Source organism: Rhipicephalus microplus, chromosome 2, assembly GCF_043290135.1.
Source record: "Rhipicephalus microplus isolate Deutch F79 chromosome 2, USDA_Rmic, whole genome shotgun sequence".
Lineage (NCBI taxonomy): Eukaryota > Metazoa > Arthropoda > Arachnida > Ixodida > Ixodidae > Rhipicephalus > Rhipicephalus microplus.
This window is the reverse complement of record NC_134701.1, coordinates 47983145-47996317: the sequence shown is the minus strand read 5'-3', so window position 1 is coordinate 47996317 and position 13173 is coordinate 47983145. Positions and strand designations below refer to the sequence as shown.

At 44.8% G+C, this 13173-nt stretch overlaps 1 protein-coding gene across 1 annotated transcript in view; it reads right to left on the bottom strand.

Annotated features, from left to right (window-relative positions):
• The window catches only part of LOC119169104 (uncharacterized), a 563356-nt gene extending 557659 nt beyond the window's left edge, over positions 1–5697 (bottom strand). Inside the window, exon 1 of the mRNA XM_037420202.2 lies at positions 5628–5697. Coding sequence (XP_037276099.2) covers position 5628 — 1 coding nt within the window. The 5' untranslated portion in view covers positions 5629–5697. The remainder of the gene's footprint in view (positions 1–5627) is intronic.
• Between the last annotated feature and the right edge of the window lie 7476 nt (positions 5698–13173).

The window sequence follows — 13173 nt, the reverse complement described above, 5'->3', positions numbered from 1 at the left end:
ATTTCTTGGCATGGATGAGGGAGACGGTGGATGCGTTGTCTTGAGGACCGTCAGAGGCGATGGCTGCAGGAGCCATTGCTTCGAGTTCGTGGCGAACGATTCGGGTGACATTTTCGAACGATGGAGCTTGCGTGAACTTGGGGCTGTCTTCGCAGGTCGAAGTGGCTGCAGTCTTAGGCAGACACGCAAACTGGCTGGTTATGCGACGGTTCTTGGCGTGCTCAAAGCGCTGACACTCCTTCACAACCGCGTCGACGGTGGCGCAATCTTTAACGATCAACAGATTGAAGGCGTCATCGGCAATTCCCTTCAACTTGTGAGCGATTTTGTCAGTTTCGCTCATGTTCTTGTCCACCTTTCGACAGAGGCCCAATACGTCCTGTATGTAAGATACATATGATTCTGTTGATGTCTGCACGCGACATTCCAGGTCTTTCCTCGTGGCCTGCTGTCGCCTGAATGGCCTGCTGAATAACTCGAGAAGCTTCAGTTTTCAAACGTCCCAGCTGGTCAACTCCGACTCATGCGTCTCATACCAGGTGAGCGCCGTATCCCGCAAGTAAAATACAACGTTTGCCAGCATCAATGTAGGGTCCCATCTATAGTATTCGCTCACGCGCTCGTACAAAGCGACCCAATCTTCAACATTCACCTAGTCCTTGCCTATGCCCCAGAAGGTTCCGTGGTCTCGTGGAGGCAGGAGAATCAGAGGAGGCAGCTGGTGCTGCTGGTGCTGGTGCTGCTGGTGCTGCTGGTGCTGGCGCTGCTGCTGCTGCTGCTGCTGCTGCTGCAGCTGCGGCTGCTGTTGCTCTTGTGGGTGGTTCTGTTGAGCCATTGCAGGAAAGTAAGAGTGGCGACCACTCCGAAGTTCCGTGTTAGTTTGCCGGAAAAGCCAAGTAGGCGTACCCAGCACCTCCACCAATAATCTTACAAGGAAAAGTATATTTACAGATATTTACAACAAATACACGCGATGACAATGCCTGGCGCACTGGCGGGCTGCAACCAGTCTCTATCCACTTCGTAGTCTTTTCTTTCAGCCAGGGACCCTCTACCGCTTTATGCCCCAATCCCACTACTGCCTTGTGGCAATATTGTTAAATCAGAGTACACAGAGTGCCCGTCTTGTGTACCATCCTTCGTCCCTGTTATTTTTAGTTCAACTCAAATATGTGTTTCTTGTCTTGTGGCTTTTCAACTGCGCACTGTTGATAACGATGTATTTCCAACTTACGCACAAGAAAGTTTATTTCATTGATGAAGAACTAGAGTAAGAGAGGGCAATATGCATTTCCAGCCACGTCGGTGGCTGCGCCCATGTGAAAAAAGGGAGATCATGGATCTCGCAACGACAGTGCAGTGAGACAGATTGACTTTATTTTAGAGCACATTAAGCGAGTCTTGTGTCAATTGGCTGCTATCCCCAGGCACCGATCTTGGTCTGTTATTCGCAGTAAACTTCATCACTTCACCTGTAAGCTTGATAATAACGCCCTGAAAACGTAGTTGGAGAACCTTAGGTCCTGAAATCAACCCTAAGATATTTTAGTGGAGAAGCTTCTGAAAGCGTGGGCCTGTCGATCCCTTGTATGTATGTACGTGACCACCTTAGGCCGACCTTTGTCAACTGCCCACTACTTCCTCCTAGCAAACATGTCAATACGCCCCATCACTGATCCACCATTTTATTGACCATGAAGCAAGTACTGTTGATAAGTAGCCAGCATGAAATGCAAGATTGGCGTGTGCTTGCATCCAGGTGCGTGTTAAAGAAACATAGATTGTCCCACTATCCCTTAGCCACCACTTCACTGACCATGAAGTACTGTTGATAAGTAGCCAATATGAAATGCAAGATGGTCGTGTACTCGCATCCACGTGCGTGTTAAAAAACCATATATTGTACCGCTACCCCTTATTGGTAAGTGACCGCCTATAGTTCCACCTTTGCAAACTGCCCACTACTTCGTCCTTGTAAACATCCAGCTACACCCCATCACCTATCCACCACTTCGCCGACCATAAAGCCGTTAAAATGAAGAAGAAAAGAAAGTTACGTATAGCTGCCACTTAAAATAATAAAATTGCTCGTATATATATATATATATATATATATATATATATATATATATATATATATATATATATATATATATATATATATATACATATATATATATATATATATATATATATATATCTTGAAAGTCTTCCTGTATTCCAGTCGAGTTATAAGTCACCAGAAGAAGCGAACGAGCAAACGAAAAAACGATGCTTTATTGCCAACGTTACGGCCGGAGACCGGCCTTCGTCAGGGCATACGTGCATATACATATATATATGCACGTATGCCCTGACGAAGGCCGGTCCCCGGCCGTAACGTTGGCAATAAAGCATCGTTTTTTCGTTGGCTCGTTCGCTTTTCTGGTGACATATATATATATATATATATATATATATATATATATATATATATATATATATATATATATATATATATATATATATATATATATGGTGGGGGGAAATTCAATGGACCCGGTGAAAATGCTGTAGAAGAAGAGGTCGACAAACATGCGAAAACACAAGTTTTACTAACGTTTCGGCAGGTGGACCTGCCTTCGTCGGAGTGAATGGTTACAGATGGCACACAAGGCACATATATAAGCCGTTCCTTGCGTATCATACGGTTAAGTCATTATCAGTAGTTTAAGACACAAGAATATATATCACCAAAGGCACGTGGCTATTGTACATATACAACTGAAAAAGCGTATCATTGCACAATAGTGAATTGGCACGTATTAGATAACCTACAACTTTAGTGCAATGAAACAGGTCTGCAAAATAAGAAACTGCGCACACAGTCGCTCACTTGGCCATACGTTCTGCGGGATAATCACAGCCTCAGGACATTTAGTAAGTCTTTAAAAAAGAAAAAGAAGTTTAGAGAGATCAAAACAAAATCCAAAATCATATTCCCCTAATCTAGAAAATCTGTAGGTATTTACTTGCATTAACCACCGGCTTCTTGGCCAATCCCCCTTAGTGGGTGAGAGCCACAAAAGAAAGGAACAAGCAAGCAAGTAAGCAAAATCCAAAAGCAGGCAGAGCAAAATGAATGCGAGTAAATTGGTGAAGCAACAAAGGCCACCTACATTATGTATGTAATAATAGACAATAGGCCAACATCGTGCAAAGAATATACACTAGTCCGTAAAACAAAAAGGCGATTTACTAAGGCAATATGCAAGTAAGCGTACCCGGGCTCTCGTTCATGCCAGCAGATATTTTTTTATAAATGAATTAGAAATGACTCTTTTACTTCACGTTCATGGTGTGATTTAAAACCCGATTCCAGCATTGTAGCTATCTTATTACTGAAAGAATGACCTGCCTCGGTGACATGCCTTGAAATCAGTAAGTTAGGAAGGGCATGCACATGAGCTTTATGATTATTGAAACGGTATCGAAAAGAAGTTTCAGCGTGACCTATGTATTGCACATGGCAGATTGAGCATTCTTGCAAATATACGACATTTGCAGTATCACAAGTGAAATTGGCCTTAATTTTGAACTTGAAGTTTGTTGCAGACACTATTGTCTATTATTACCTACATAATGTAGGTGGCCTTTGACGCTTCACCATTTTACTCGCATTCATATTGCTCTGCCTGCTTTTGGATTTTGTTTTCATCTCACTAAACTTTTTTTTCTTTTTTAAAGACTTACTGAATGTCCTGAGGTTGTGATTATCTCGCAGAATGTATGGCCAAGTGAGTGACTGTGTGCGCTGTTTGTTATTTTGCAGACCTGTTCCGTTGCACACAAATAAAAGGTATCTAAAACGTGCCAATTCACTATTGTGCAATGATACCTTTTTCAGTTGTATATGCACTATAGCCACAAGCCTTTGGTGATATATAATCTTGTTTCTCAAACTACTGATAATGATTTAACCGTGTGAAACGCAAAGAGACTGCTTACATATGTGCCCTGTGTGCTATCTGTAACCATTAACTCCGACGAAGGCAGGCCCACCTGCTGAAACGTTAGTAAATCTTGTGTTTTCGCACGTTTGTCAAACTCTCTCTCTCTCTCTCTCTCTCTCTTTGTATATATATATATATATATATATATATATATATATATATATATATATATATATATATATATATATATATACAGCGTTTGTGACGTCCTAGATAATGCAGTGGGCGATATCCGTGAGCGGCTCACGGTTTAGCGATGAAACCACCCTGTGCTTCGGTCTACTCACTATCATTTATTCCATGGATATGCTGGGATTTTTTTTTGCATGAAGCTAATGAACCCAACGTGAGTGTTGTCCTCATAAATGGTCCCAGCTATGTCCCAGATAGCCTCTACCTTTGCAACAAAACAACGACATCTGCCCGAAGATAGCTCGATTGTCTCGCACTTTCAAAAACACCACGATCTTCTTCGAAAGAAAGTGAGTTTTAATACGCAAGGTGTGAAAAAACTTGATAAGCAACAGCGATAAGGAACAAGCCTACGGCAGTCACAGAATTAGGAGGCCTTTATAATTGGCACGTAGTCGACAAGGCACATAAAATATGGGCACAACAATTCATACATCTTACTGCCGCCAAATAACGGCGAAGTTCAAGCTCTCAGTGCCTTTTTCCTACGTCAAATGATTCCAGTGGTCACATGTGAAGAGCTCCGAAAATGTTCTTTTTATCGCCACACAAGGTGCATCCATTGGCGGATATCGTTCTCGAGGTAATTGAGCAGTCACTTCGAGTTGCTGAAGAACCGCTACCTCAGGGCGAAGTAAAGAGCTATGCCACGGCCACAGTGGTGCCTTCGCCACGAAACGTTCGCGTCGAGCCTCCGCGCCATCGCAATTATGTCGTCAACGACCACCTCTATCTCTGACGCCATTGCGCCTATCTACGGGCTAACGCGTCTCCCGCATGAGACCAATGTCTTGCACGGCGTCGACCACCAATTATGCTACTGCGGAGAAGTTGTGCACATCTGCTGGCGCTGCAATTACGGCGGGATTAGGCTTGTGTGGTCTGGCCATCCATGCGCCACGTCTACAGCTACGTGAACGTCAGCGGTGTGTATCTTTTAAGTGTGTTGACATACACTCGCAGCGTACCTGGGGCCTCTGTCGTGGCTGTCAGTTTGTTTTCAGGGACTGTTACTCTTATTAAGCAGGTACACCTAAATAACGACAGAAAATCTGCCACTGTCGCCGAATCGAAAACTGCACAATTCCAGCATACAGCCAATTTTAACATATGTGGCTAAGACCTGGAGTTCAAGTCAAATAAAAAAAGTGAGTGCCATGTGGGGTGCAGCGGAACGAAAAAAACATGAGAGCAATACTGAGAGACCGGAGGATTGCAGAGTAGGACGCGCAACAGGGACAAAGGCTTCTACTGAACTACAAACAAATGAAATGGATCGTACTGGCCACGTGACGCCTAGTGCAGGCAGATGACGCATGACTGTAAGACAAACACAATAGTTAGGAACGATTCAGCAAAACAACGTGGTGAGGGACGAAATGCAGAAGTTTAAAAGGTTGCGAAAACATTTATCGGCCAAGCAAGAAAACAACCCACACTTACTGGTTCTCTCAACTTAGCGGTATGCTTGCTGGGCAGACGCAATGTAAGTGGAGTGACTCAAAAGGTAATCAGTAAAGCAGTGAGTGGAGGCACGTCACAATGTTTCCTCTGATAGAACATCCTGCAGATAATTGACGTCTGCAAAGCACATGTGGTGGACGATAGATCTGGCCTGTTCCAATTATTGTTAAAAAAAGACATCTGCCACTCACACGGTGACAAAACCTGGTAAGGTGAACAAACACTTTCAAAGGCTAATTTTCCCAACGTACATCACGAGAATAACGAGAAAGTCCCAGAATATAGAGTAAAGCTTTTATTTTGCAGCAATGACACATTTTTAATGGGCTGTGACAGTGTTGTGTTGCTGTCCAACAGCGAAGTGAAATGTTCGAAAACGCACTATCGGGTAAACATAAAAATATGGCATTTTGATGCGGCGTGATCTTATGTAACAGATATTGTTGTAGTATGTGGTCTGATTATTGGCGACCGCTTAATTCATTGCCCTCCTGATAATTGACGCAATTATTCTGCAGATAACGCAAAGTACTTCAAATTAATTGGAGTTTATTTTTCGTGTCGTCGTAAAAAAGAGAGCATTGTGAAAAGCTGCTGTGTTTAAAACGCCTTCACTAATCCACAGCTCCTCAAAAAATCTAATGTATAGGCGTAGGTTTTTTCTGAAAAAATACGACCAAATATGTAATTACTGTTGTAGTCAATTACTTATTACTTTTTGCGCATGATTTCTCTGCGTAAAATACTACATTATTAGATGTATTGATTAAAAAGCGTACTTCAGGTATACGTACCTCACACGTACCTTAGGCATCGACGTTACGTGAAGCATGCGGAGAGAAGGTGCCTGTGTTTTGATTCGCGAGAATGGTAGCCCTGAACACTGCTACATAAATAAACTTCAGTGGATGGCACTTAGCTACATTTGACGTTAACCCTACGTACTGTTGTATTGTAGGAGTCATTATGCAACGCTTATAAAACTGTATGGTGAGCCTTGCAACTACAAAAAAATATTTCACTGACATTACGCCTAAACAGGGTTTTTTCAAAGCAGCAATTAGACATGACGTGGCCGTGTCGTAGAACACTTGATCGCAATGCCGAATGCTTTGGTTTGATTTTTGCTGGGATCCCATATTTATTGATTCATTGATTGATCTGTGGGGTTTAACGTCCCAAAACTACCATATGATTATGAGAGACGCCGTAGTGGAGGGCTCCAGAAATTTCGACCACCTGGGGTTCTTTAACATGCTCCGAAATCTGAGCACTTAAGCCTACAACACTTCTGCCTCCATCAAAAATGCAGCCGCCGCAGCCGTGATTCGAGCCCACGACCTGTGGGTCAGCAGCTAAGTACCTTAGCCAATAGACCACTGCGGCGGGGCTATTTATTGATTCGATTCGTTGTTTTATGCTGTCGATTTTAGCTTTTTCTTGCATTAGCTCAAGCTATAAATTCAACAATTCCTCTTCTCGCCACTACCAGGTAGACATATTTCTTCGCATATCGCACATACCCGCCAGTGGTATACGGGTATATGCGGCGTCTGAATCAAATGGTTTGACGATGTGCACGACGGCATCATGACATTTTCCATGTCATGATCAGCGAGTTAGCTTTGGCAAATGATCGTACCCTTTCATACTAATTGTCCTTCACCTTAGGCCATGGCTGTATCAAGACGTCTGCGTCTGCGGCTAAATATATTGAGCGCTAGAAGAAATATAAGTGGATAGACTTTAAATGAGAGGCCCGGAAGCAAAAAATGCTCCGCAGTCAAAACATGGAGGAGACGCGAGCTTCACCTTCTAGAGAACAAGGCGATAGCATAATCGAGCTCAACGTGCATGCCCTCTAAACTGCTAGCCTAGCTGTCCAGTCTGTCCTGGCTGTCCTGTCTGTCCTGCCCTGTCTTCTACACTCTTTCATTCGCTTTCAAATTTCTTGGTGCCAAGGGTTAACTGTTTGTAGATGCCCATTCTTGGCTATTCCATATTTGATTATAGCAGTGCTGTACAGCTGGCGTCGACAGGTTTTGCCCCGCATCTCCTTTCACGTCCCCTGGTTGGGCTCGGTGGTGGGCGCCTGTCACAGCTGCCGAGTTTTATAGTTTATGATCATCACCGGTGACTTCAACGCCCATCACATGCTTTGGGGGAGCACTAGGATGAATGCCAGGGGCCAGAACACTGTTACATTCGCTTCCGATTACGACCTTTCCATCATGAACGATGGTACCCACACATATCTGCGGGGTCTCACGTATGGCAGTTGCCTTGACCTGACATTGGTGTCACGGTGCTTCTCTCACAATGTTAAGTGGTTTTGCGATATTGAGACTCATGGAAGTGATCACATACCCACCTACGTCACGATCGATGGTATCATAAAAAATTTCTCTTCTGGTGTTGCAATTGGCACTGACTGGTCGATGTTTGCATCGCGTGTTGAGAACGCTTGCCAAGAAGGCCTCGCCTGCAGCCTGGAAAGTACCATAGCGGAAGCGATGCAAGCGTACAAATGTAAATTACCATTTTCGTCTAAAATAACACAGTTTGACATCGAACTGGAAAAATTACGAGCTATACGAAGGCGTGCTGAACGACGATACAGACGCACAAGATCAATTTACGATCTGAGGGAAGCAAGGCGGCTCCAGAAAAAGATTCAACGACGCATTTACAAACTGGAGAGCGAACGCTGGAAAACATTTTGCGAATCTCTAGACCCTCATAAACCGCTGTCATATATCTGGAGAACACTTCGTAGTCTTCGCTCCTCTCCGCAACAACGGCACCTTTTTAAAACTTTGGCACTCCATCATGGAAAAACAGAACTCGAGGTGGCTGAAGAATTTTGCGCGAGAGTTGCCGGGAATATTATGAACGAGAGCATCGACGACGTGATCGTTCCTGAGACGCGATTACCAGAAATGGACATTCCGTTCACCATGAAAGAGCTGGAAGGTGCGTTAGTCGCTTCTAAGCGCATGTCATCGCCAGGTCCTGATGGTATTACTTATAGTGCGTTGGGACACCTTGGACAAAAAGCCAGAAAATAACTTTTAACATGCTTCAACAGCTCCTGGCTCAGCGGCAGTGTTCCCCGAGAATGGAAAATAAGTCGATTAATACCACTTTTGAAATCGGGAAAATCACTATTGGACTTGACAGCGTATCGCCCTATTTCCCTCGCAAGCTGCCTCGGAAAAGTGATGGAAAGATTGGTTCTATTTTGTCTCGAGTGGTACTTGGAACGATAAACCAAATACCCTTCTTGCATGGCAGACTTTCGTCAGGGCCGCTCCTCCATTGACTGTGTCCTTGACTTATCGACGTTTGTTCAACAAGAAAAAAGTCGAAAGCGCATATCAGTGGCACTCTTTCTTGACGTGAAGGGTGCATATGATAATGTAGCTCACGATGCCATCCTCACTTCTCTCGCAGCAATGGGCATTGGTGGACGAATGTTTCAATGGATAAAAGATTATATAACTGGCAGGGGTTTCTTTGTACAAACATATGAGGGTACAACTGCCCAACATTACACTTACTGCGGAGTACCTCAGGGAGGTGTTTTAAGCCCCACATTGTTCAATGTGGCCCTCATTTGTCTGGTGAAGGTTCTGCCAAAGTCGGTGTGCCTATCCATATACGCCGATGATATTTGCCTCTGGAGTGCTGCAGTTACTCGCCCTCAGGTGCGTGCACAAATACAGCGGGCAGCAACCCTCACAACAGCCTACCTTCAGAAACAAGGCCTAAATATATCAACTGTGAAGTGCGCGTTGATGGCGTTTACACGCAAACCAATGACGCCATACCCTGTTTACATCAATGGGCAGAGTGTCAAATATGCATAGACGCTTCGTTTCCTGGACATAATAATCGACAGAAGTCTTTCGTGGAGCCCACATTTTGCGTATTTGAAGAAGAGACTGCTATCTATTGTGCATATCATGAAATTCTTGTGCGGTAATGCATGGGGAACTTCTGTGGCCTCCATGCTACAGCTGTACAGGGCCCTATTTCTGGGTCTATTGCGCTACAGCTCTCCGGTACTGACTAACACTTGCAAATCGAATACTCATTCATTGGAGAGTTTGCAGGGTCAGGCACTGCGTATCTGCCTAGGACTGCGCCGATGCGCTTCTACTTATGCCACAATCATGCTTGCCAAAGACCATCCGGTCAGGACATATATAGTTGTCGATTGCCTCTAAGCACACATTCGACATGCTAGCCGTGTCCCCGACCACCACTTGGCACTTCTACCATCTGGAAGACCACGTGCTACGTTTTCAGACGTCATAGCCAAGCACCTAAACAGCATTCCATCAGGATATACGCCAGCTGCGAGAACGGCATGTCTTTTGTGGTGCCTCGACCAGCCGCAAGTACGTCTAGAAATTCCGGGAATCAAAAAGAAAAGCAGTCACTCCAGAGTAGCAATGAAGCAAGCAACACTGCTAATATTACATGAGTTGTACTTAGACCGAACGCAGATATACACTGATGGGTCCGTCTCGTCCAGCAGCTCATCAGGTGCCGCTGTAATTCCGGCTGCAGAAATGACAATCAAGTTTAAGTTGTCACATATGACTACATCTACGGCATCAGAGCTTGCTGCTATAAGGACTGCTTTACAATATCTCGTTCAAGAACGTCCAGGAAAATGGGTCATATTCTGTGATTCGAAGGCAGCGCTTCAGAGTTTGCAGTCTGCCATGCGTAGGAGGAGTCATGACCAACTGGTACAAGAAATAAGACATTGCCATCATGAAGCTCTAGCACGAGGGCATGATATTATATATTAATGGCTGCCTGGACATATCGGTATTACCGGAAATCAATTAGCCGACGATGCAGCCCGCTCAGCCCATGAAGAAACCCACGTAGTCCCGATTCCTCTATCAAGAAATGATGCAGCAAGACAACTTTACCTGCTGGCTCGAGATCTCACACGCACGTTCTGGTCGTCTACCAACTTCCAAAGGTGTCAATTTTATGAACTGGATCCTTCGCTGAAGCTAAAGCTACCATCACAACTTTCCCGCTCCGATGTGACACTGTTATGCCGCGTTTCGTTGGGTGTTGCATTTACAAAGGTGTACTCCTTTCGCATTGGTATGGAAGACACTCCTACATGCGACTACTGCGGAGCTGAAGAGACCATCCAACACGTCCTGTGCAGCTCTGCTTGCTACGACACACAGCGATGCCACCTCCGGATGGTTTTGAATCGACTTGACCCCGGACCATTTTGTGTGCAGAAGATACTAGGACCTTGGGCATCTGTCTCAGTTGCGCAGAAAGCAACTAAAGCACTGATACTTTACCTTAAGTCAACAAACCTGAGCGACCGCCTGTAGACTGTGTGTGCTCCCCGAGTGTGCTCGTGATTGTCTGTACCTTCTCATCTTTCTGCAACCTCTTTTCTCCCCTTTATCCCTTCCCCAGTGCAGGGTAGCAAACCGGATGTGCGTCTGTTTAACCTCCCTGCCTTTCCTTGAATCTTTATCTCTTTTATGGCAAATTCTTTCCGCCTTCCTGATCGCTCCCTGAAAAGGTGGCGCACCGAAGACACGTTCATGCTCAATACACCAAAACCAACATTCACAAAGTACCATGTTATTCATAGTCAGAACGAAAAGAAGACAGTACGTGCAATTTCAACTTTTCTCGTGCCGAAAACTCTCACCGAAGGAATAGGCTCAGGTCATTAGGGGACAAAGATGGGAAGTGGCGATTTTTTTCTAGAGGTTCGCGACAAAACTCAATACGACAAACTATCCAGAGTTGTAACATTTGGGGACACCCCTGTTTCAGTGGGCCCACGCAGGTCTATTATCACAGTCCGTGAGGTGATTTCTGATGATGATCTTATCAATCTGAGTGAAAGCAAATTGTTAGAAGGATGGCAAAAAACGTGTGAAGGTACAAAGAATAATTATCAAACGTGACAACAGACCCCTTGAAAACAAGTAATAATTACCTGCAAACCAGTGACTTGCCAGCATCGATAGAAACTGGCTATTGTAAGCTCCGTGTAAGGCCATACATTCCCAATCCTCGTCGAAGGCTTAAGTGTCCACGTTTCGGGCATGGATCACCAAGTTGCAGAGGCGCGCCACTTGCGCAAAGTGTGCATCCAAGCAACACATATCCGACAACTGCACCTCAGAAACAACTCATTACTCAAACTGTGAAGGAGATCACGCTGCCTACCCGCGATCATGCTGCACATGAAAAAAAGAGAAACAAATAGTAAAAATTAGGTCAAATTTAATCTCTCATTCCAAGAAGCACGTCAACAGTTCGCACTACACGACTAGTGTTTCCCTCTTTCACCGATATGAAGCGTCGGGGCGCCGCGCTACACCTTTCTGCATCCCTAAATGTCACACAAAGTGTGGCCTCAACAGTGCCACTAGCGCCGCCGGCTGGAGCAGCCTGTACTGCTCGGCCATCTTACAATCAGGGTCGGCAGATTCTCGTGTCTGCTGGACCTCGGACCACTGCCAGCGCAGTTAGGTCCCAAAGTTCTGTGAGCATGCCCGCCGAACAGGCACCATCTGCCACATCACAAAAGTTGATGGATACAAGTCCCAGTCCTCCGGCGCCTCAGATGCCGAAAGGTAGGCGCAACTCTTCGAAGCGCGCCAAAAAAGAAAAACCTCGAATCACAGGGCCCCCAGAAGGCCCTGCAACCTAATGCAACACTTTTGTACACACAGCACCACACAACACTAAAATGACACAAATACTACAGTGGAACGTCAGAGGACTGCTGAGAAACCTTGACGATATCGAGGAACTTTTACACAAACATACACCTAAGGTTCTGTGTGTACACGAGATGCAGCTGAAACCTAATCACACCAACCTTTTACGTCATTACGTTGCTTTTCGGAAGGATTGGATTGATGCTATTGTGCCATTCAGTGGTGTTGTCATTAGTCAATCAAGGGGTTGCGTGCACACACCTACTGCTACAAACATCCCTAGAGGCGGTGGCTGTTCGAGCAGTTCTTTTGAATAAGCTCGTCACGATCTGCTTTCTCTACATACCTCTACAACACCGTCTTGAAAAGCATGAATTCCAGTCCCTCATAGACAAACTTCCAGAACCCTACCTTGTACAAGTGGAATTTAATGCACATGTTAGCCTTTTGGGTGACTCTTGCTGCGATGCGCGAGGTCGCCTGGTTCAACAGTCCCTTTATTCTTCCGTTGCGTGCCTGCTGAGTCGAAAAGAGCCAACATGTTACAACATCGCTAACAATACGTACTCAACTATAGACCTCAGCATAACATCCTCATTACTCCTGCCTCTACTTAAATGGGAAGTCATTATTATTCCATTCAGCAGTGACCATTTTTCTATCGTTATGAGCACATGAATAACAAATACATGTCCCGAACAAGTTCCCAAACGGCTCACCAACAAAGCCAATTGGAAAAACTTTCAAAAAATGACTCTAGTAACTTAGACTGACATGGCGGCGTTGAGCATATA